The 25,375-nt window shown below is 40.0% G+C and overlaps 1 protein-coding gene across 4 annotated transcripts in view; it reads right to left on the reverse strand.

Moving 5' to 3' along the window:
* Positions 1-1,610: 1,610 nt before the first annotated feature.
* LOC102299895 (FERM domain-containing protein 5) overlaps positions 1,611-25,375 on the reverse strand; it is a 61,969-nt gene continuing 38,204 nt past the window's right edge. Inside the window, exons 2-15 of one of the 4 annotated variants that reach the window (XM_014335621.2) lie at positions 18,795-18,899; positions 15,861-15,903; positions 15,001-15,079; positions 12,203-12,300; positions 11,451-11,574; positions 10,468-10,555; positions 10,226-10,314; positions 9,488-9,551; positions 9,283-9,374; positions 8,403-8,477; positions 6,351-6,419; positions 6,066-6,172; positions 2,107-2,459; positions 1,611-1,927 (exon numbers count right to left, since the gene is read on the reverse strand). In XM_014335621.2, coding sequence (XP_014191107.1) covers positions 1,880-1,927; positions 2,107-2,459; positions 6,066-6,172; positions 6,351-6,419; positions 8,403-8,477; positions 9,283-9,374; positions 9,488-9,551; positions 10,226-10,314; positions 10,468-10,555; positions 11,451-11,574; positions 12,203-12,300; positions 15,001-15,079; positions 15,861-15,903; positions 18,795-18,899 — 1,434 coding nt within the window. In that variant the 3' untranslated portion in view covers positions 1,611-1,879. Of the gene's footprint in view, positions 2,460-6,065; positions 6,173-6,350; positions 6,420-8,402; positions 8,478-9,282; positions 9,375-9,487; positions 9,552-10,225; positions 10,315-10,467; positions 10,556-11,450; positions 11,575-12,202; positions 12,301-15,000; positions 15,080-15,860; positions 15,904-18,794; positions 18,900-25,375 lie in introns of all 4 variants that reach the window. The other 3 variants (XM_005928688.3, XM_005928689.3, XM_014335620.2) reach the window with 3 other exon arrangements.

Here is a 25,375-nt window from a genome sequence, read left to right on the forward strand (position 1 = left end):
CTGTGTGCCTAAACATGACCATATTAGGGACATCCGCTCTTACTGACATCATGCAGGTCCAAGGGTCCAAAAAAACCCCCAAAACAAAACAAAACAAAAAAAATCAAACTGTCAGCAGCCTGAAGTCTGAGCTTCTGTCTCACATGGATTATTTGCACATTTGTAAAATCAACTATCTTAAACATGAGAATCCAGCATATTTAAATATCAAAAAACAGGTCCCCTTTAACGTAGATCCAGTCAGTCAGGCTCCGTCACTTCTCCAAATTCTTCAAGTAAAATAAGATATGATAAAGTTATGAAAGTCGGACATATGTTTTTGAATTATTTAGTATTGGTGGTACAATGACATTCCAGATTTAATTCAATCTAAACGGTCATTAAAGTTGCACACACTCTGCTGGTGGAGTGATGGGAGGCATGATTAGTGTTGAGTGGATCTGGATAAAAGCCCTGTTTGTTTGTTTTTTGTTGTTGTTTTTTTGTTTTGTTTTTGTTGTTTTTTCTTTTTTCTTTTTCAGACCTCCTTCCATCTTTCCATAAATGCTTCTGACCTTACAGCGCTAAAAAAGGTATAATTTAATCTCAATAACAAAATAACATTTCAGTTCTGTTAAAATATACATGGAAAACGTGTCAATATATATTAGGAAACAAACTAATTTGTACAAAAAGTACAGTATTACTCTTATTCTAACAATAATAATAATATAGTCAGAGCAAGGTTGATATGAAACCAAAATAAATCAAGAATTCTTCATACAAAGAAATCATTGAAATTCATCGAATTTCAACGTGATGAAAAAAAAAAAAGCAAATCAAATTAAAATGAAGAAATAACAAAAGAACTGAACCAACGAGCACATTCAAAGTTCTTAATTATTAAAACCATGTCAGCATTGCACATCTACCTAGACTATCATCTACTGGTGCCAGTGAATCTTTGCTCATTGTGAGCGTTTTTCTAACCATGTCTGACACTACTGGGAAAATAACACTACAGGTATTGGTACTTATTTCACCGTATCCTTATAAAGTGTTAGAAAATAACCTTGCGAACCTTGTATACAAATGTATACCGAAGTCTAACTGTGTCTTAAGCTATCGATAATTTCTATATTCCCAAAAAAAACTCATTAACCACACTTTCTGTTTTCCGTTCCACACGCCTTCACTATTATTCCCGTCAAACTGCTTTGTTTTTCTAATGAGGTTAATCTGCTGCCGACTTCTGATGGGGATGAATCGATATCAAGCGCTATTACACCACTTTGACTCATGTATGGTTCACAGCAGAAGGCCCTTTGACTCTGACGTGACTCACTTCCATCTTTTACTGACAAAATCAACTTCCTTGATCACCATTCACGACCCCTTCTCCTTCTGCTAATCGTGTTTAAAAGCAATAAATAAGAAACGAAGGCAACGTTCATCTGTTGCGACAAAAAAAACATCTTCTGTTCCGGTAAAAGGAACTGTTTAAAATCCTTTAGTTCTTTGCTTTTCTCTTTAATTTTTTTTCCTTTGTTTTATTTGAAAAAATAAAATACCTGAAATGGCTTAAAATTTAAAAAAAAAATTGCAGAAAAAAGGTGTCCTGGCTTTTGTAGAAAAAAAAAAAAAAAGGAAAAAAGAACAACGTAAGCGAAACGAGGAGGGGGTTGAGTGGGTGAGGGCAACTTAAAGTGGAGGAGGGAGGAGAGAGATCCTGGCCCGGTGTTACCAGGAGTGGTCCAAGCTGTATGTCTGTCTGCAGGAGGAGGATGAGAGAAGCAGGGTTCATGGTTGGGACGAGGCTGCCCTCCATCACTCCGGAGTCCTAACCGTCTTGTCAGACCCCCGAACAGGTTTATGGACTCTACGACCTCACTCTCACTTGTTAATGAGCAACCCGCCCACCCAGCGGAGCTTGCAGGCAAACCACCGCCTGAGGGGACAAAAGTATTCGTAATGGAACTGCTCAAATTCGGGGGTCTGGCGGATATCAGTTAAAAATGCAATGTCAAGGTCTGACTCGGTGAGGATGATGAGGAGGAGGAGCAACACAAAGAGGAGTCCAATGGTCACAAGGAGCAAACGGAGGACACTTAAGACAAACTTATTCACCTGTTCCACCTCGCTGAGGGCTGAGTCCCCCCCTGCGCCCTCCTGTGCAGATCTAGTGTCCGCACCAAAATCACCCCGTTCCCCATGCATAGGGGTGCTCGCTTCCGACTCCTTTTCCTCCTCAATGCTGCAGGGCGCTCCATTGATTTGGCGTGATACGGCTAGTTCCATGCTGTGCTCAGCCACCGGCGTGGGCAGGACGCTGTCAGAGGGGCTGTAGGCCTCGTCAGAGATGACTGCCATCCCCTCGCTGGTATCTGCGACCTGGCTCCGGGAGCGTGGTATAAAGGATTCCCCGTGGGACACTGAACGCACCGGTGTAGAGTGGGCACTGTCACGCAAGGACTCCAGACCTGCAGAGGAGTTTAAAGAGGAAATAAAACAAGGGAATCACATGAAGTAGGAAATATTACACACATTTTAGACATAAAGAACTTATATAAACTTGGCTATAAAGGGGCTTTATGATAGTGGCACAATCGTGAATAATTTTGAGACTATTTTATACAAATTTCCAAACCTGCCTGTCTCTCCAAGTTTTGATTGGTCTTTTTAACTGAAATTAGTGGAAACCACAGCACAGAGACAAGACTCCCCAGAGTGATATCTGTTGGATGCTGCTGATGCTTGTAAATCCTATTTTAGTTTTATTAGATCTGAGCGCTACATTTGACACTGTGACTCACTGGATTTTACTGAATGGTCTCCAACATTAGGTTGGCATCTCTGGTACAGTCAGTTTTAAGGTGGTTTTATTCTTATTTATAGGATAACTCTTTTAGTGTTGACATTGGCAAATCACATTCATCCTTAATGAAAATGACCTGTGGAGTTCCTCAGGGATCTGTCCTCGGCCCTCTCCTGTTTTTTCTTTCTCTACATGTTATCCCTGGAATAGATCATCCATAGTTTTCACATCTAACTTCTTCCTCACATTTGTTTTAATTTAACTGTTTTTTGAATTATAATTTTCTTTATTCCTCACCGTTAACCTCATTGTGCTGTGAGTATTCCTACACCTAATATGTTTTAACTTTTAACTCCTCTTAAATGTTTTAATTACTTTTTCTTCACTTGTTCTTGTTGTTGTTCTTCTTCTTGCTCTTGTTACTATTAAAGTAAGCGGTCAGTTATACTTTCCATCTAATGAGGCACTCACACACACCCTTTACTGTAGTTCTGGTACTGTTGAAAGGTTTCTGTTTGACCAGCAGAGGTCTGTTACGACATGCAGGCTCCACTTTGAGAGCTGAAATTTGATCACGCTTTCTCCACAGTCAAGCAGTTAATGTGAATCATTTTAGAGTGTCTGTATTGTCCCAGGGGGAGATGTGTTTTCAAAGTCTGTCTACACAAACTATAGAAATAACCATGGCCAACATATCATATGGATCCTCCTCTCCACCCAGTGTGCATTAACACAAATGAGCACTAATAAAGTTTGTTTGTTTTGCTCTTTGAAATTCCAATATTACCAACATTACTAACATACTCATTTTGAATCCAATCCAAATGTAATGTATATATCCTTCAACAACAAAGCAAACAACCCACACGGGCTCTTACACAAAGAGGGTTGGAGAGTGAAGGGTATCAACCCAACAGCAGGAGCGGTATCTTCTCATTTCGGTGACAAGGCCCAGAAGGACCACTGGCAGAGCAATACAAAATGAACTCAAAGCAGGCTCCTCATGCATGTTTCCAGACCAGAATCAGACTCTATGAGGGTGGCATGAGGTCCAGACCTTCTTTAGTGGCACCTGGTTGTTGCCTCCCCACTGCACCTGCTGTCTCTTTTATTTGCACCAAAGCAGAATTTAAAATGTTTTTTGTTTCCTAACTGGACAGACTGATATCCCCGAAGTTTAACTGACTTCGTGTTATACTGATCGACTATGGTTTTCTACTAATGATCGACTCCTACTGTGTGTTTATCATTTTCTTTCAACCCACCATTTCTGGGTCAAAATCACTAATCTGCTACACATTTCCCACAGTTGATTTTTTGCTATTCTTGTTTTGATTTCATTTCAATTCTACTCACATTGAGGTTTAATTCTGATTTTGAATTTTGGTTCTTATCTGTGTAGGTTTTTCTGTTATTCTAGTGATATTTTTCTTTTTTTGTGAAATCATTTTATTAGCAGTAGCAGAGCTGCTACTTGACTAAAAACACTATCATCCCATAGTGCTACAAGCAACTATTGAACAGAGGTTCAAAGACGAGCCAGATATACAGTACTGCAGCTGAACTGGTCATAGTACAGTACAAGAGAGGCACAGTATAGATGTCAGTGAAGACGAGCTGCTGAGATCTTTGCTGACGTAATCACATTCCCCACAGTGTCAAAGCAGCAACATTACACCTTTACTATAAAGAGAAGGGATTAAAAATCAGCTTTTGATGAGGAAGCACAACACGAAAAGGACCTTTTAAAAACTGTAAGAAAGTAGGGCAGATTATGCCCGGCACCTAAGCCTCTGCGGACATGAAACTTAAGTCAAGTGAAAAGAAAGCAGCATAAAGGCTGTGTGAATGTCAGCGGCTATCTTTACTCAGAGTAGATCTGCCTCAGCTTATCCTGTGTTCTGCTTACAGCAGCAAGCCAGTGAGTAGAAAATGTGTTTGTCATTTGTATCTGCCATATTTAGAGCTCTAAATTTTGAACACTCTAGCATAATGAAACTTTTACAGAAACCACACACACCACATTATCGTGCTGTACTCTTGAAATATGACAACAGCGACTTAAATTTGCCTGTCCAATAAGCTGGAAGCGCAGAAGACCACAGGACTTGTATCACTTTCACCTCGCTCAGGAGGCAGAGACTAATTTAGAATAGAGAACCGGCCAGTCCATGTAAAGCACACTCCTGGCTGGTTCTGTGGTGAGTTTACCTGGAGGATTGCTGGGCTGAACGGAAGGTAGCGAAGCGCCAGAAAGAGGGGTAATCTTGTCAGACCCCTGCAGCCCAGTCAGGGCAGGGTAGAGGGGCAGGACGCCCAGGGCCTTCCCCAGCAGTCGAGGCCCCAGGCTCAGCACGCGAACTTTCACATCCCGGTAGCAATGATTGATCATACGCAGGTGGACATTCACCCGTGTGGTGATGCGGATCAGACACTTCACCATGGCTGCAGCGTGCGCGTGCTTATCCTGTCCTTATGGTCCCTTTCCAGAGTCCAGGCCACAGGGTGTGTTTGTGTTAGGCCGAAGGGTTCTGCTTTAGTTGCGGAGGTGAAAGAGTGGGTTCCTACACCAGTACTACAATCACTAGCATTGGCCTGGCCTGGTTTGGCCCCACCCAACCCAGTGACATAAATGGAGTAAAAGACCCAGGTTATTTTCAGCTGGCGTATTAATACCGCTGCAAGTCACCCAGTCAGCACACACACTGGTGGGTGGGTGAGGAGGGGTGCGGGGAGCTTTCTTCAACCCACCGCAAAAGACCCTCTAAGACGGTACACCTGCTTCTGACCTCTGAGTCCACTGAGTGGTGGTATGTACTTAAAAGCCAGGCAGGCAGACCAGGTCTAACCCTAACCCACAAAAGGGGTGTACACCTGCTGTGTCCATCTCAGATAACAGAAACACTCAAGCCACCTGTTCAGGGCCAGCAGGCCTGCAGGTGGGCTGAATAAGTGACTTTAGTTGCCACAGTGTTGGCACAACATGCGGTCAAACATACACACATCTCCAAAATGCTGCACTGAAGTGAGGCACGCTGACGGACGCACACACCTGCAGCACGTCCCACCAGCATGGACTGCTCCAAACAGCTCTAGTTACATCATGTGCTTGTGTGTACAAGCGGGGTTTTTTTTCTCAAGAAGAGGAGGATCTCACCCATAAGATCGAGATTAGATCTTCATATTGACGATTTCAAATTTTGCGTGTCAGTTATTCAAGTGAACAGCCCCTGGCACTTGGTACGGTAATAGTGAGGAACTCAGTTCTTACCCTCCATGATAGATATGTGCACAGCCCTCCGACGCGTGCGCGGTACGCTGCTGAGCCGCGGCCCGTGGGTGATGGATGGACAACTTCTGCTAGGCACGAGGCCAGCCCTGCAGAGACAAACACAGACAGGAATGCGTAAACATCTGAGCTGTGAGTGAAGGTACTGTGGCCAGTAGGCGCTGCTGATATAAAGACATCTACAGTAGCTTGGTTCCTAAGAAAATGGAGGAAATTAAAGAAAATTGTGATCAAACATTCTGACCTCTCCTGAGTTCATAACTCTACCTGTGTATTTCTGGAGGTTCGCGTTTGATTTTGGCACTCTGCTCCATCACCTCTTTTGCCACTCGCCCACTGTTATAAAGCACAGAGACGATGCTCAGGATGAGTTCCACATACACGCACACTCACACGCACAAAACCATTCACCCACCACAGTCTCACCCAATGCTATGAAAGCTATAACTGCAGTGGATGAGTATAGTAGATGAGCATCATGATTGATTTTGTCCTGGTGAATTCAGCAGTTTGTAACTGAATTACACCCAGTAAGACAAATGCACACACAGACTTCTTGGCAAAAAATATAAAAACAATGATCATGGTTTGCCCTTTAAAAGTGAACTCCACATTTAACTGACTCGAGTGTTTTCGCCATCTTGTCACTGAGAAACTGAGGTCAATCTAAAAGTAGCCATGCTTTTAAGCATACACACTCCTTTGTTTTCTAAATGGGATTATAATTTACAAAGTGAACATGATGTTGTATTAACCAAGACTTAAAACCGGTGATTAAGACAATAAATGCATTATGAAAATGTTTATAAAGGTCATAAATTAAGAAGCAGGCTTTTCTGTGAACTCAATACTTTTTGTTGTTTTTTTGCAACTAGAGGAGTGTCATGCTTTCTGGTCATGAGAAAAAAATTGAAATGCCATTTTAAAGGCACTTCCTCATTGGCTTTCTTTTGCAGACCCAGAAGTTCTCTATGACTGCTTTGTCACATTCCTTCAGCTGTATTTATGCAGACAGGTTTAAGTTTATTTCCTTAGAGTTTAAGATCTTCTACTATGGCCAAAATGCTTCCTTATCGCTGGTGTAAGGAGCTTTACTAATAACTTTTCAAAAGAAGATTTAAACAGAACAATGTTTGCAAAAAGAGACAAATTTTAAATGTAATTTTTCATTACAAACTAAAGAGTCAGAAATCTTAAATCGATATCTGAAAACCAGTATAAACAAAAATACAAGAATTATAATTAGATCAGATTAGACTCTTTGGCCACTTAATTAGGTACACCTGTTCAACTGTTCAAACGCAAATATCTAAATTCACTGCATGTAGGCATGGTCAAGACTGAGCATAGGAATGGGAAAGAAAGGGGATTTAAGTGACTTTGAATGCTGTCGGTGCTAGACGGGCTGATCTACTGGGATTTTCCCACACAACCATCTCTAGGGTTTACAGAGAATGGATTAAAAGAGAGAGAATACCCAGTGAGCATCAGTTCTCCAGTGAAAAAAAGTCCTGTTGATGTCAGAGGACAGTGGCCAGACTGCTTCAAGCCAATAGGAAGGCAACAGTAGCTCAGATAACCACTCGTTACAAGCAAAGTATAAAAAAAGAGCATCTCTGAATGCACATCACAATGTTGAAGCAGATGGGTACAGCAGCAGAAAAACCACACAGGCCACTCCTGTCAGCTAATAACAGGAAACCGAGGCTACAGTTTGGGCAGGCTCAGAACAGACGACTGGAAAAACATTGTCTGGTCTGATCAGTCTCAATGTCTCATGAGACATTTAGCAGGTAGATTCAAAATTTGGTGTAGACAACATGAAAATATTGATTCATCCTGCTGCGTACCAACGGTGACAGTGGTGTAATGTTGTGGGGGATATTCATTTTAAGCCCCGTGGTACTTATTAAGTATCATTTAAACCTTATTTCCAATGTTTCCAGCACCTTATTGAATCTGCCATGAAGATTTAAAACAGAAGCAAAAGGGAATCAAACCCGCTACTAGCACAGTGTACCTAATAAAGTGGCTGGCAAGTATCTAAATATTCCGTAATTTTTATGTCGTAATATAGATTTAAAACAGATCCAAAGAAAAAAACGTGTCATGACATCAGTCCCCTTCATTTCCCCCTCTGTGTCCTCTGTCTTGGTAGGTGTCAGTCCTTTCCTCCAGGCAAAGGTACCCTGACTTTAAAGCACAGAAGGCCAGGAGGGCCAAGTCTTCTGGGAACACTTCTCTCCACTCCAGCTGGGGGTTTTCTGCAGTGTCCTCCCCTCCCTGTCATCAGTCATATTGCCTTGTCGTGTACTCTACCTGTAGCGGAAACGGCTGCCCTTGAAGAATAGGTTGCTGCTGGACACAGTGCGAACCTGACTTGACTTCTCAAGCCTGATGGAAAAAGGAAAAGAAGAGAAAAACAAAACAAAAAAGTAAAAGTAAAGCATTCAATCAAAGACAGCAAGAAGGAAAGCAATGACAATATCCCATATATTCTAGGGAGAATATGACCCTAATACAAACACACAGTTAAACCCCGAATGCCTGTGATCTTTTGTTTTCTGAATCTCAGAACAAACGAGAAACTAGGATCAAATATTCTTTTTATTAAATTATGCATCTCATCTCTTTGCACTTTGGGCAGTGCATCCTCAACACGGCTCCATACAGGACTCAATGTTTGTATTGTCATACTAAGTGAGACATGAATATTTAATATTTCATGTTGCTTTCTAGGGATATTTTTGCTTCTATCGTGTGTCCTCTTTTGCTCCCACAGACTTCCAAGAACAGTAAGATTTTAATAAATGGAAGGCTGATAAGAGATTAACAGTCTGCCACTTCAGGGAGTCATTGAAAGGGTCACGCTGGGAGCCTCTGAGCTCACACACTGAGCTTTTGTTTTTTTTTCTGTTAACCATGATTCCTGGGCTGCAGAGAACAGAGGAGACTCGCACAGTTACTCATGGCTAAGTCAGGGGATCCATATCTCAGAAGGAGCACGAAAGTGCTTGTGGTCTCGTGCCAGTGCACAGTCGTTCACTACAGGTCAGCAGCAGCTCACACCTCATTTTCTCGCTGAAAAACAACCAGGAAGGGAAGTGCTCTGAGGATACTGAGGTACCATAATCCTACCCTGCCTGTCAGAGCAACTACATCATGATGAAAGGTTGAAAAGAACAATTAAATGACTTACTTATAGAAAGCTTGATTCTCCACTCCACACTTCCAAAGGTGCTTGCATGCCTCCGGTGTGGGTGCAAAGTATGTCAAGATGATCTTTTTGTCCTGCACGTTGAAAATAAGTGGGCGTGCAGGACAATATAACAAATTCTGATGGAAGACTTTCTACAGACACACTGTCATCAAAACATGCTTTTTCCAACAATTCATGCTCTCACCTCCTTCTGATTTGCATATATGTGAAAAGTCTTGCCTTCAAACTTGAGTTTGGTCACCTCGTTCCTGTCCGAAAGACAATGCACACAAAGCCACAGCCTCTTTAAATATTCATTATAGTTCGCATAAACAGTCACAGATATGTTTTGGATGCCAAAATAAAAAAGTGTTAATAGTCCCTGCAGACAGGGAATGGAGAGCAAGGGAAATCTGAGTGCTGCTGATGGCAAGCAAACAAAGCCATTAGCCTAAATGCTGCAAACATATTACGTAATAAGTCTGGCTGCATAATCATGACGGTAACCTCTTGACTTAAAAGCATGCAGGTAAAAGTTTAACAGAAATGCACCATGCTGTGTAGACTTTCATTTAACCAATGAAGCATTTTCCTGAATTAAATTAAGCTCAAATCAGCTGCAAGTACAAGCTCCTAGTATCTTTTCTTGATCTAGTTTGCAGTTTAGCTGCTGTAATTAGCCATCTGTGTTCATGCGAGCCCCCGGCACGTGTCACAGGTAGAGGCAGATGGAGTCGCTCTGTTGACTGTGACTGTACATCCAGCTGCTGTGCACACGCTGTTTCATGTAGATGACTCTGCATAAAAAGCATGTATGTCAAATAAGATTAACTAAAGGCCCGCAGTAAAAATGCTTGTCTTCTCACAGATCTGCTGTGAGTTGAGTACTCGAGGAGTGCGCTGCAATTGGCTCACATGAGAAAATGTTTCACATTTGGCTCACCATTTGAGAAAATGAACTCTCTTGTTTCCCTGAAGCACCACAAAACCGAACGGCGTGAAGGCGAGAAAAGCAGGGTTCCCAGATACATCCTGAAGCACACAAAACAATTTCAAAATAAAACTTAATGAGATAAAACCGAAGAGAATCCCAAAGGAATATTTAACCATTCAAGATGGACAGAAAAGCATTTACAACATGTCTAAAGAGAGCAAAATAGTAATTTTAAAAAAATGCCACCCAACCTTGCATGGATGTGGATCAACACCATACGTCTCCAGCATCTGAGCTTTCTGTAGGAAATTTCGCTCTGATGTTTCAGGTTTCTGTCCACTAAGAGAGATTTTCTGTGTCAGTCCACCACAAACATTAAAAATTAAATATCGAGATGTCTAAATTTGAAAAGGCTTGGAAGAGAGGAACGAACAAATACATTTCCAATAATGAGATCTACTCGTTTAGTGAGACTAAAAGAGGTAAAGATGAATAAGCGCCCAAACAGATCAAATATGAACACAAGATCAATTGAATCAAATAAACTATAGGATGACAAAAAACAAAAAGAAACACTTATTATTGATGTCAGCTTCTTTCTGGCTGTCACATTAACCTAAGTATTCAGGGCAGCTCTGTGCTTACATGGTATTAAGTAAAAGACACACCACTAGTGGGCAGCAGTGTCTCATATGGTTTGTCCTCCCACAGCATCGAAAGTAGACTTTTGCAATTCTGTCTCTACTGTGACTCAGATTATTTCTTTAAACTGATTTTTATTTTTTTATTTTTGTTTTACTTGCCCCCTATTTGTTCCAGACACCTTTAACTATTAAACAACCTCAAAATAATGCAAGATAACACGGTGGCTCATTCATTCATTTTTAAAAATGATGCAGATGAATGAATGAAATGCTTAATCAGCTCAGCAGCTGTCTCCAAAGTGTTTTTTCCTGTGCCTCTTCATGAACCTGCTCCATCAGATCACTTTCACTGCTGCTTATCAGGTTAATGCTGTGGCTACGACCCATCGCTAATAACTGTTCAAATAAAGGGCAAGCTACAGTCTAAGTGCTTTTCTCCGCTATCTGCTCAAATAACAGATGATAATCTGTCTATCCAGCCCAGCGCAAACCATTGATACCTTATCAAGCCAGTCAATTACATAAATGTCAAAGCAAGTCTAGTGTTTCTTTTGGCTGAGCGATTGCAGGTCATATATTTTGGCTCTTACATCAGCTCCGTCTTGTGTATGTCCGCAATCCTTCGCTCCAACTTCTCAGAATGTTTAGGAAAGAACTGGAACTTGGAGCTATAACCTTCAGGATGCTTCCCAGGGTCGTAATCACCGATCTCAGCTGGAGGGGGAATAACAAAATAAAAAAAGATTTACATTTTAAACATGTCCACAGACATTCATATCAGATAGACGTTAGATTTAAATGCCAGGGGAGTCGGGCTAAACATGGCCAGGTTTGTTTGTGGTTCTTGCCGTTTTGTTCTCCCTTAGATGACCCTGACGTTGATTCCTCTCTGCAAAGAGGAGCTGACCAGGCAGCCTATGTTTAATTCATCAGGCCATCCTCCTCAGGAGGACCTGCCTCCCTGTGAAGCCAGCTGAGACTGTGTGTGTGGTTCAAAGATGACAAGATGCCAGATAACAGCTTCAAAGACTTTATAACAGAGTGCGATTTTCTTGTTCATTACCTCGCAACTGATGTAATTATCATACGGTACAGAACAAGCTTTCATTGTTTGTGAGTAGTTTGCTAAATCACATAGAGCGAAAAGTTCATTGCATCACATTAGGGAACTCTCTGAGGAGTATTTTTTCGCTCTTGTGAAAAAATCCTCAGAAAATCTATTTTGCTTGGCTGGCGGTGTTTATCAGGACGGTGCTCTATGAGGCACAGTAAAACAGAGGTTGAGAACACAGTGAGAAGCAGAGAGTGGTACATGTAATTTCCATCTGTCACTTTTCATTACCTTGAAGGATGTAGGCAGCCAGCATAGCCGCATCCGAGGTTTTGCACAGGAGCCGACCGTGATAGAGGTCTCTCTTGAGTTGCAGGAAGACAAGATATCTACAAAGGACAAAAACCACGTCAGCTGCTCTCACTGATTATAAGAAAACTGGTCATAAATACAGCTGATTTTCTCAGTGAACATTAGCAGGTAAACGATGAAGCAAGCAGGAATGGCAAACCCGAGCAAAGGCTACATGTTGTGTTCGTGTTCCCCATGGGTGGTTTGAATATTTCTTTTTGATTTAGTTGAAATGAGGGTTTTGTTTTGGGTGAAATAATGGCAGAAAGACCCCGAGGGAGAAGCTGCTACTGATGCCGCTGTGCTTTTCTTAAAATCTCCTGCCTAGTTTCAGGCTCATCGAACCAATCAGCTCCTGAATCGCGAACCTTAATGATTTGCAGCAAAGATGATGATGAATAATAGTAGAGATGAGTATTATTATTACTACCATTATCATTACTGTTGTTATAGTTAGAGGTGAAAAAACACTAAAAAAAAACCCAAGACCTGCTTTCTTTTTAGTGTCTAGAACATTTCCACAATGTTTTTTCTTTTTCTTTTTTTTTTAAATGGAGACATCCCATGTTATTCACATGGCAGCAGATTCACAGACCCTTTTAAAAATATGATGAGTAAACTGCATGCACAACAACATCCCCAGCTATTTGGTGCTGATGGCTGCTGATCTTTTGATTACACTTCAAAACATCTGCACACTGATATGAGCACTAATGAGCATAGCCAACTAATTCTTTTATACATAATAGCAGATTTTCACTCGTGATTATAAAGGGCTGAAAGAAGGATGTCAAGGATGTTACTGGGATAAAAAAAATTGCCTATATTTAGTAAGTTAGAATCAAAGTAGAAGTGCAGACAGGTGAAGAGAGATGCTATAACCATAACCATACCAAACTGTGCTAAAAGAACAGTTCTGCATAATGGACAGTGAAACGCCACTGCATTAACTTATACATGGAATAGCCACAAGGACTCACATCTGCCATCAATAAACAAACCAAAAAGGAAACAGGAGGCAAATAAAACTGTAGGCTGATGTCAAACCAGTCTGTTATTACAATATAAATTCAACCGACCATGTTGTTAATCTGGTACTCCCATTTTTGCTCTTTTTGCTGTTGTTTTTTTGTTTTATTGTAGGTGGTGAAAATCAACACCATGCTGCAATAAAGATAACCTGTAACTACAAATAACACTCACTGGACACTTCATAAGGTCCACTGTGGTATAGATTCAACAAAGTGCTGAAAACATTCCTCACACAGAGGTCCATACTGACGGGCTCATAAAGGGATGGCCATGGTCATCAACAATACTTGTGTAAGGTGTGACATTTACACAACGCTCAGTTGGCACTAAGGGGCCCATAATGTCCCAAAGTGTCCCCTTACACCATTACACCACAACCAAAAGCTTGAACCGGTGATGCAAGGCAGTATGGATCCATCCTTTCATGTTGTTTACACCAAATTCTGATCTGGATGTTACAGCAGAAATCCAGACTAATCAGACCGGGCTGGTCAAGCTCAAAGCAATCTAGTCCAGTTTCACTGTGTGTAAGGCAGCGTTGGTCGCTTAAAGCTGAAAACTCTAAAAACAATGAGCATCTGAAAAATGACAAGCTAATGTCAACATAATGTCAAACCTAAATGAGACGATCAATCGGAATGAGCTAAAACAACAAGCACATAAACGTCTGAAGATAGTCGATCCTCAAAGTCACTTAAATCACATTTTTTCCCAATTCTGATGCTTAGTTTGAACTTCAGCGGGTCGTCTTAACTGCTGAAATACACTGAGTTATTGAAATAGCTGCCTTAACAAGCAGTTGAAAGGGTATACCTAATGAAGTGGCAGGTGAGTGTATTTTTATCTCTTATCAAAAAGCTGCCTATTTTGCCTTGAATTTAATTTGGTATTAACATAGTGTCCAAACAGTCCAATTTCAATGAGTGGGCGTACGCAGTGAATGAGCATGCAACTGATTATTTGTCTTGTCTGTGGTCTGCACCATGCTCTGCCCACTGCACTATAATAATAACCATGAACTCACTCCTTTCTCTCTAATTCATTTCCACTTTCAATTAGAAACCTTTGCCCCCATCTCATCTACTCATCTATTCTTTAGGTACAATAGAAAACATGAATGCATCTTATTACACAGCAGAGAGAGAGACGGAGCGGACCTCTCTCCTGTCAGTAATGAATACAAGTGCAAACTGACGCCGTGTGAACTCACAGCTGTTCGGTCCGAGTGAAAGTGTTACTTTCACCAATTTAAAGTGATACGTTATTAAGACAGGACTACATTTGAAGAGGATTATTACATGGAGAATGTGTGCGTTTGCACAAAAATCTTGCATGATGTTGCTTTTAATCTTCCAACCATTAACTTTCAGCACTGCCAGAGAAGGCTGTTACATTCCTCTGTAATGGTGTTCTGTGTAATATTCATCATAACGTTTTAGACGGTAAAGTGCTCAAGCATTTTAATTATGAAGGCACATGAATAATGTTTCAGAAAGAGGCATGTTTGCTCAGTCTAGAAGTTTCACAGCACAAATCTAATCCGAGGAAACAAAACAACGCCCCAGCACAGCTGCCATCTCTCTTCTTTCCCTCTTTTCATCACTGCTAAACTGAAATGAATGCAAACTTTAGCTTTAGAAAAACAAGAAAACACAAACAGCCTTTATCAACTCATCTGAAGTGAAAGCCACCACAGTGGGTCATACCTAGTGATTTCCTCCTTGAGAGAAGCAGGATCAGGAGGGTAGAACTTAACTCTCAGACACATGGTGAACGGAGGCTGAGCTGGAGGAAACAAACAGGAAATATTTGAGACATGTGCGAGGATAACTTCAATAATTGCCAACAATCAGCAGAAACGTGAAATCTGACAAGTGCTTTTAGAAATGTCTTTGGTCAAATTAATTTATAGGTCTTTGTGTCTCTTGATCGATGCATACACTCTGTAACTCTGCTAAAAATAAAAAAATCAACCAACAATTTAATCAATTTAATGAGGCCAGGTACAATAAAAATATAACCTCTTCAACTATACAAGGCAGAAGACTTTTTGGGAGAAATATTCAGATCTACATGCAATATTGTACAAAAAATACTGTTAGAAAGTCCTCCTTTTAACGGTTTCCACGAGGAAACTTAGATTATAATAATTATAATCTATAATAATCTCTTTTTTTTTATCCAGATGAAAGTCTTACTGAGATAATAAAAACATTGTATAGAGTAACCTGAACAAGGAAGCAGCAAAGATTTAACTATTAGAAACATAACAATAGAAATACAACTGATACATCAGAATCAGACCAAATGACTAAAATGTAAAGCACAGTTCTTCAGACTTGAACAAACTGTTTACATTCCCCCGATCAGACTGACAAATAACTATTGATCTTTTTTCATTGCATTAAATTACTTAAATTTAATAAACTAAGCAATTAGCTTTTTCTGTTGCTACATCAAATGTACATCATATTGCTACATAATGTATGCGATTTTAAAAGATTTCCCAACTTAATTTCAAAGCTTCTTTAATTATAAAGACACAAAAAGTAAGTGAAGTACTTACATTTCATTTGCTTTGCAATTGACTTTGTGAACTCCAACCAGTGCTGCATTTGACAGAAAAACAGACAGATACAAATGTCACAAACATCCCCTGAGAGTAATCCACACATCAGCTGTTACTGCTGACAGTTTTACGTGGGAAAACCTGCTAACACCATGTATAGTGTCAGAGCGGTACAGATTGATCAGTGCAATAAGCGAATGCTGCATTGAACCTAAAGAATTTCCAGAGGTTTCTTTAATGACATCATCAAATACTTCAGGTAAATAAAATAATTATGGAAAAGTAATAGATAATGTTTCCCATTCCCTTTAATATTAAATGTTTATTCTTTATTAAAGCATTCAAAGATATATATAACTCTGATTTACTCCATAGAATAATACTTCAATTAGTTTATTCAGTCATCTGACATAATAAATTAATGACCGCAAGTTAAGCAGTTTAAACAAAGTTTACAGTTTGTGCATGAAAATGTGGCTGAGCAGGCAGGAATAGCCAGAAACATTTTAAAGCTACACTCTTGTACTCAAAAGATGAAAAAATAAATTATACCTGTAAAAGAGAATTTTTGAAAAGCAACACAAATGACACAGTTTTATTTTATTATAATTAAAATTGATCCATAATGTGGTTTCAACAATAGAAATATATCTCATTTTAATACTTCACTAATAATCATAATAACATTTTTCAGCAGCTGTGGTAATATTCTATCTACCCAAAAAATCAGACTTTAATTTTGTTTTGTTTATTTGCATTTTTTAAATAATATGCCACATTGATGATCTTTTATTATTATTATTATTATTATTATTATTATTATTATTATTATTATTATTATTATTATTATTATTATTATTATTATTATTATCACGTTACATTATAAAATTTAATAAAATACACACATGACAATAATACTAATACCGGGCTCTGCTGGCTACACTTGTGTGTTTCTAGAGTGAGATTCAGATCCTGCATTTCACTGGAATCGTATTCTCTCTCCATCTTTCTCCGGTGATGTCTTCTCGCCAACCCAACCCACCCACAGCAACAACCACCAAAATAGCCCTGAGTGACAGCATAGGAAATGCAGCATCAGCAGAACTTGGTTCTTGTCTGAAGAGCTACAACATGATCTGTGAACATGTTAATACTTCATGAATCCAGCAGTGCAACTATATGCCTCACAGCAGAAGCGCCTGTTGGGACGGCCTTCAGTCTGAAAGGTGGCGTGAGTAAGAGACACCGAAGAACACAACTTTTCACTCTGGACCACAATCTCGCTCTAAATCAAAAACATTCAAATTTTAAACTGCAGGCATGCACGTCGTTTTGACACAACGCAACACAGTAATGTGTGCAAAAAAGTCACTCTTAGTTCACATTCAACAGCTTCTGCTTTTAAAAGTTTGGAAGCCAGAGATAAAACAAGGCAGTTTAAAAACTTAGCACTTTAGTTTCAACTCAAAGACTATATACTCTTTCACCAGAAGTAGGAACTGCCTCTCTACTTTTAAGATTAGGCTTAAAACGTTCTGTGACAATGAAGGACTCGACGACCACAGTGTTGCAGTTTTTCAGCATCTTTTATTTTCCAGTTTTTAAAGTTCCGTCTTTCCAGCTGCCCCATTTCTGTAGCACACACCGCTCACCCCTCCAGTCCCAGCAACATCCTTAACAGGGTAGACCTGATTAGGTGATGAGGTCAGGTGTGCGAGCCGGCCTCCCCTGACACCACACCCTAAACCCACTGCTCGACCCCTCCCCTGCAGCTGAGCCACAAACCACACCCTGCCACACTGACCTTTTCAATAAAGCATATGTTTAGAGCAGGATCAGGTGGCCCTGAATCCTCCCTTAGTTATGCTGCAATAGGCCTTGGTTGCTGGGGGCTTCCCATGATGCACTGAGCGTTTCTTCTCCATTTACCTCTTTTCACCCACTTTGAGTTTATAAGCCACTTTGCATTTAATGATTAGTAATTCTTAATCTCTGGATCTCTTCCACAGACTGTTTTGTCTCCTGTTTCCCTTCTCTCATCTCCGATCACTTGCTGCAGATGCTCTCTCTCTGAACCTAAAGCTACTTCCTGTTAAAAGAGTGTTTTTCCGTCCCACTGTCGCTCACTATCACTAAGTTCTTGCACAGTTGTCTGAGTGTTGGGGTTTTCTGTCAAATTACAATATATATTCCCCTGAGGCTATATAAATAAGATTGAATAAAATTGAAAATTATCTAAAATACCAAAGGAGGAATTGTCTGAGGAGCTGAAAATTTCCTTTCTTATGAACAATTTCAATTTAACAATAACTAATGCAAACACGTTAATGTATATGTCATAACATATAAGAAGTACGGATGGATGTTAATACCATTTCACTGACACTATTAAGGTCAGATCATCTTCCAATCCTCTTATTGTCCCCTGATCATTTTTTTATGTGCAAAAAAAGTAGGAATGCAAAAGTTTTCAACATCAATACAGCTTTCTTAGCAACAGACTAACGTGTGACTCAGATGAGGCGAGTTTCATGTCACACAAACATACTACCATTTATAGAAAACGTTTTAAATATTTGAGGTTTATGATTCCAGTAAATTAAATAATTTTTAACATCTCAACTTTAACTGGTTCTCTATTTCCCTCTCTAGTAAAACAATGGGCCCATTAGGCATTAGCTGAACTTTCTATCAAGACTCAAAGCTCGTGCAAAGACATGAGACTAATTAAAGATAATCTCATCTGACCCCCAGGAAGAAACAGATGACTTTCACCTTAATGATATTGTGTATTTCAAGGATGAGCATTTCTTTCTCTCAGACTAGATTTTAATTTTGTGAAAAGTACCTCACTAAGAAAACCATAAATGAAATGCACATTAGTATAAACACAAAAAACCTCTTGCCACACTCACAGATGTAAACACTTACCCGCTGCTTGTCTGGATCCACATATCTGATGCCAAAATAGTCTTTTTCCAGTAAGTTGAGGTTATGGCAGATGAGGTCAAACAGATATTGTCCCTTTGCATCCCGCTGCAATAGAAGAGCAGAAAAACTGAAATTCAAAAGCAGCAAATCACATATTCGAGCACATGGCCCCAAAAAAATTCAGCCAAGAAAAGCTAAGCCTTTAAAATGAGAAATATTGCTCACTCCAGCAGATATATCTTGGATTCATCTAATATTAATACGAAGCCAGAGCCATCTGAAGTGTCTGGAATAAACCCCATCACACAGCTTAAAAAGAGAAAGGATTAAAAGTGATGAGGTCTTTCTCGGGTTTGCTTATATTTCTGAGTCTCACAATGAAGCTTCCCTCAGAGCAATGGTTCTCAAACTGTGCAGCAGGGCCCACTGGTGGGGCATAGAGCCACTACAGGTGGGACGCTGAAGACCAGGGGGAAAATGTGGAGTGAACAGTGAATAAATATGATGATTGGGGGACTTTCTTTCTGAACACGCTGTTTGGAAAGAAGCAAAAGAACAAACTGAGAGTTTCTCAGTATAATTGTTTAGCACTGGAAGTGTTTTACACAACTGCAGACACCTGCAGATTTAATTTGCCAATACATTAAAAGTGATTATTACAACTGTGTGCATTGCTACAGAAAGCCAGGCAGGGTAATAATTGAGTGCGTGGGTGACATACGGTACAGTTTCATAGCATATTTCGTGGGAAATACAGAAGAACTGAGCAGCTAAACTCAAATAACCTCAAATAGCAGAGCTGAAATTTTAAGCAGATTCAAAATCCTTAAATGGCAGGAGGTCAAGTACATTTAAAAAGTTTTAATTAAGCATGTGAAACTGAGCTGTCTACGACACTTCAGTGTCTCGGCTTCTGTGGTATTAACGCGTTACATCAGAGCATACGCCTAGTAAATGTGACGAGGTTAAAAGGTTGGTGATTAATCAATATCGGGAAGACAGCACCATTAATCCTAAGGCTACTCCAGTGCTGTCACTGCTCAACAACTACCACCCTGGCTGGGAAACATGAGGCCAGGTACAAGATCACAGGGTTGACTTAAAGTGGATCTTTTGCAAGCCTAAACCTCAAGTCCAGAAAGGTATAAAACAAACCAAGTCAGGCTTTCTTTGACTTAGCGATTCCACTACACCTAAACCTCTAGTTGGAGATAACGGGTATAATGATGGTGGTTATTTAATTTCTCTCTCCTTCAGGCTCTGTGCACACTCATATATAAATGGGCATTTTACACATCATATCACTCTTTGATGTATGACCCCTTTGAGCTCCGCCTACTCCAATCAAAGAGCTTACCAGATGACGATGATAAAATCTAAATTAAAAAAAATAAAATCTAAAGAACATATAATAATCCTGTAAATTAACGTTTCAGTGAATTATTTTACTGCTCAGTGCGCACACGGTGCTGCTGCTTAATGCTAAGGTGATGGCTGCACACTAGAGTTCTTAACTTTTAAATTGGATACATTTAAACGCTGCTGTACCACAGCCTCATAAAGCAGATGTGGAAGTAGCTTTAGGTTGTCTGCAGATCAAAGCGAAATTTCATTGATTGAACGGGTATTCTTGGTGTGTGTTCTGTGTTCTTGTAGCTGTAGTTCCAGCAGTATAAAACATATTCCAGCACAGAATCTTTAAAACATGCTGTAAACACAGCGATCGTGGCTCAAGAGTTGGGTGTTCGTCTTGTAATCGGAAGGTTGCCGGTTCGAGCCCCGGCTCCGACAGTCTCGGCCGTTGTGTCCTTGGGCAAGACACTTCACCTGTTGCCTATTGGTGGTGGTCGCCTCTGTCAGTTCTTTAGGTCCCCAACCCACGGGCCTCGGACCAGTACCGGTCCGTGAGTCGTTTGGTACCAGGCCGCAAGAGTTGAGGCTCAGGTGTGAAATATGGTTTTTATCGGTTTTCAGTTATTTTGTTATCGTTTTTATCGTTAACTCTGTTTTCCTGGGTCTTTTCACGTGTGTTATGAATAAATCTTCTTTTTTTCGGTACCGGTACTAGTTTTATTTTGTTGTATTTATCCGCGACACCTTAAAGGCCGGTCCGTGAAACTATTGTCGGGCATAAACCGGTCCGCGGCGCAAAAAAGGTTGGGGACCGCTGCTATAGACCATAACTTCACTGCTTTAGTTGCATTACAAATTACACATCATATTGTCCAGTGCCTACGTGCAGAGCGTAATGCTTTTCAGCTAATAAATCCTATGGACACTGTTCACAAAACCCAAAATAATAAGAAAAAAAATGAGAGACAAGCTGGTGAAAAGCTCTTCTTCTGCAGAGAAAAAAAAAAAGCTGTTCCCTAGCAAATCTTACATTTCCACTATTTATTTATTTATTTTTACAACAAATGTAGGTCAGATAAAAGAAGCCCACTGGTAGATCACAATGTTTGTCTGCAAGCTTTTAGTATCTTATTGCTAATATTCACTGCCATTCAGTGGAACTACAACACAGTTGTGTGTTGATGAAAGCTTTTAGAAGCAAAAAGGCCAGATATTTTCCCCGAGTGCTGTTTCAAAGCCAAACTGGCCTACTAGGACGGTAAATATTGGTATTTTCATATCCATCGGGGCTGGAAATATCAAGGCAAATTAATTCTAATTCCGCCGCGTTTCTGGTGTTTCAACTTTAGATTGTTAGTCGCAATTACAGATTTGAATTCATTATGAACTAGTTTATAACTAGTTTGATGGATTTGTTTTTTGTTTTGTTTCTTTTGGGGGGGGGGCTCTAAAAGAAAGCAATCAAATCTAAAAAAAAAAAACAAACAAAAAAAACACCCAGCTCGTGTCTATGCCTGAATCTAATTGACTGAAGTCTTCCTAGTATTCAAGTCTCAGTGCTCACAGTGACTAATGAGGGGGTCAGCTGAGGTGAAGGTTGAGCACCCACAGTCAGCCGTCTGTCTTATTCCTCCTCCTCCTTTGCCCCGTGAAGGCAAGTAGAAGCGTTCCTGGCAGCACACCCCTGCATGTCATTACTCCGGCTGCAGATAACAGGCACTTCATTAGGAAAAGGCTTGTCAATGCCGAGCTTGTCGCTTACCCACCATGACTGTGTGCCAAATGCCCACTGGAGTTCTGCGACTGAGGGTAGCTGACCTTTATGCAGCGAGACTGGGGGGTTGCATGGGTGCTCGCCACTGTCACTTCAAGATTATTACTTTGTTGTATTATCACTAACCGATCTGACGTGCCTGTTTGAAAAATGGAACAGCAGGAACCCCTCAGTCTGCCTGGACACTATCACACATTGGCTGACAAATTAATGGAAAAACCAATAATAACATGCCTTAGTAAGAAATTTTAAAGTGTGCTGTGAAACTGATTCTCCAAGAGTCTGGATCTCTCCTGGAGGGATAAATACCATTCTCCCAAAATATATTTACTCATTTGATGTTTTAATGGCGCCACAATCTCCCCTATATGTTGACCCAATCAGTGACCACTGTGGCTGTGACCTGTGATCACTTAGAATAACTTTATATTGATTTGCAGTGGCCCTGGAGCCAATCCATGCCACCAAAAATGCGTTTGGGGTTAGGGATAAACACGGTTTCCCAAGAGTTCAAAATTCAGAGTTTCAGTCCTTAAACAGACACACAAGTAAAGCAACAATGATCTAAATGACTAAAGCGTTTAGGCACCATTCCAAATCTTGGTTTTATTACTGGATCCTAGAGCCAAGCTCAAGGAAACCACAGACAGCAAGAACCCAAACACATTAAAAAAGCTTCTTTAACAGAAGAGTCAGACAGGACATCTGTTCTTTTGTTACATGGAAAGAGCAAGTTTGTTTAGTATTCAGCAGCAATCTCATGCATCTCCCTCCTCTCTTGCTCCCCGGTGCCCTCTACACAGCACAGCTGCATTATCCTCCCACCACTCGCTCTAATTACAAGATAGAGGTGATTGCAAGAGAGAAAGAATGTCCTGAAATTTCTAATTAATTCTAATGAACCACTTCCTCGCTTTGACTGCAATTTTAATATAGCATTACAAGAGCCACAGCAGACTTACAAAAGGTTTTATTGATATAAACCTGTGGCAGAAAGAGTTTCAACACAGCCAGGGAAGCAGGTGTGACCCTGAGATCTCTGACGCCTGATCGTATATCGTGCCGCCCAGTTTGAAACTCTGAAAACAAAACAAACAAAAAAAAAATCTAGAAATAATCAGGAGTAAGAACACGTCATTTTGAAAATTTGTTTAGTAGGAAAAATCGCATGTGGCCAAATGTATGATACATATATTTAAAAATATTTAAATAATTCACAATTCATTGCTTCAGCCTTACTCGGTGAATTTGCATAAAGATGCTGTTTCTTGAGGGTGAGGCAAAAAGTAGAGCTCAGCTTTAGCTTAACAGCCTCAGTCTTGTTTTGAAAATGCTGAATTTATCGATAATAAGACGTGGTTTAGGGAGCTGCTCGCTCTGGTTGCGTACTTAATGAATTTTTAAGGCCTTTGTCAGGCATTTTTAATATTCTAGCTTTTGGACAACTTTCAAAATGAACGCTGTTAAACAACTTTAAAATTTCAAGGTTGGTACTAGTCTGGATGCATGTCAGGTTAATCTGTGATTCTAAACTGGCCACTGGTGTGAATGTGAGAATTTGAGCTTTGTTAGCTCTCTGGTAGACCGATAACCTGTCGAGGGTACTCTGCTTATTGCCTGATGAGAGGTGGGATAGGCTCCTAAATTTTAAAAGCAGTTAGGAAAGTGAATGGATAAAAGTAACCTCTCTTTGACTGTGTCCTGATCTCTCGCAGGCTTTCTAACCAATCTGATGGTCTGTTCTAATTAATACAGTCTTTCTCACGTCTTTAACTGAAAACAGCACAGTGGTTCTCCAAGATCCTAAAGATCTCCCTGTGTACAATGAGCACTTCCTCTTCAGATTAATCATTAAAACGGTCTCCATGTCACCAGATAAGCACTGACCATTAATAAAAGATTATATCACTTTATAGTGAGAGGAGTGGAAACACAAAAAAAGCCATTTAGTGTGTGTGTGTGTGTCTCTGTGTGTCTGTGCATTTGAGAAGTGTAACCTTAAAGATACTTTCTGGCGTGAGGTGATTTCTTTGGTTTCATAGGCAGATTGCTTTCTTTCGTCCCAGCAGATTGAGGGATTGCACTGGTTAATGTTTCAGACAGATTCAGACTCCTGCTGTAGTTCAAGTCATGACCCCGCCGCTTCAGCTGGGAAAGGAGTGCACAAAGGGCAACCCACAACCGCTAACAGTTAGTAAGAAGCAAATCCTTACAGCACGTTTGAAATCAAGTCTGCTTCTAGCAGGTCTTTGCTTCAAGGAGCAGCAGATTATTTGTTGGGTGTAGGTCATTTCTGATTATTTTACACTGTTTCAAACTTCAGTTGCAGAAAATAAAGAAAAGTATCCAAGGATGATTTTAGAAATAAAGCTTTATCATTCAAAAGAGTTATTAATTAGTAGTTTGAAGCTGAATAGGACAGGAAAAGTGCTCGTTCTCTATAAATCTACTGAGTGCAAAAAAAGAAATGGCAAGAGTTCAATTTGGACCTCACAAAGCCAGTGTGTGACATTGAGTGATAATGGGAATAGATTAGGTCCCAAAATTTGGGAACATGTGGAGATTTGTTCATAGTTCTTCCTATGAGTAAGTGATTAAAAATACAACCAGTGTGAATTGAAACAATCAGACTTCTTCCCCAGCAATAATTTAATATACAATATCAAGAAATCAGTGCTCTATTGTAAAAATCATACAAAAGACTAATTACAAGCCTAGAAAAAGTGAAAATTCACTGACAGCTGAGGTCAAAAAACTAAAAAGACTCTTTGAAATGAATGAGTGTTTAAAGAACATCTCTAAAAACTTGCTCTGTTGACATACATTAAGTAAATATACAGATTCTTTTCTTACTAGCGGTTCTGCATTAGCTTTGAAGCAATTTAACAACACACACTAATATAATGCAATACAGCATTACAGTAATGAGTCTTTGTACAAAACCCAGGAAACAGTTTGCAGTAAAGTCTCACTAGCAGAAAAGTGGGCCATCAAAACATGATGGGAATGTGCAAGGACTTGCCCCAGAAATGGGAGGAATCAGGAGAATAAGCAAAGCAAAAGGGAGCTACGGATAGAGAGATACGGATAATTGCTTTTAAAGCTCTCTCAGCAGCTGAATGGGTGACAGTTGAGTTCGCATTTGAAAGCGGATCTCATAAGAGAGAATGTTGTATTTAGCACAATGCTGAAGACTGCACCCAAATTATTCACAATTGACCCTGAATAGGTGACCCTGGATGAAGCTGTTCTCCTCCTAATGTTCTGACTTACACTGCTGCACTTTCACACAAAAGAAAAGAAAAGATGAAGTGCTTTATACTTCTGCAAAATGCAACCTATCTGGCATTCTGCTTACTATTTAGGTCAACAACAACAGCCTGGGAGACTGTATTTCTTAAGTTACATCATCCAATTTGTGATAAAAGGAACCACTGTAAAGCTTTGGGATATT

Source organism: Haplochromis burtoni, unplaced genomic scaffold (assembly GCF_018398535.1).
Source record: "Haplochromis burtoni strain Fernald_Lab_line unplaced genomic scaffold, NCSU_Asbu1 Contig_114, whole genome shotgun sequence".
Lineage (NCBI taxonomy): Eukaryota > Metazoa > Chordata > Actinopteri > Cichliformes > Cichlidae > Haplochromis > Haplochromis burtoni.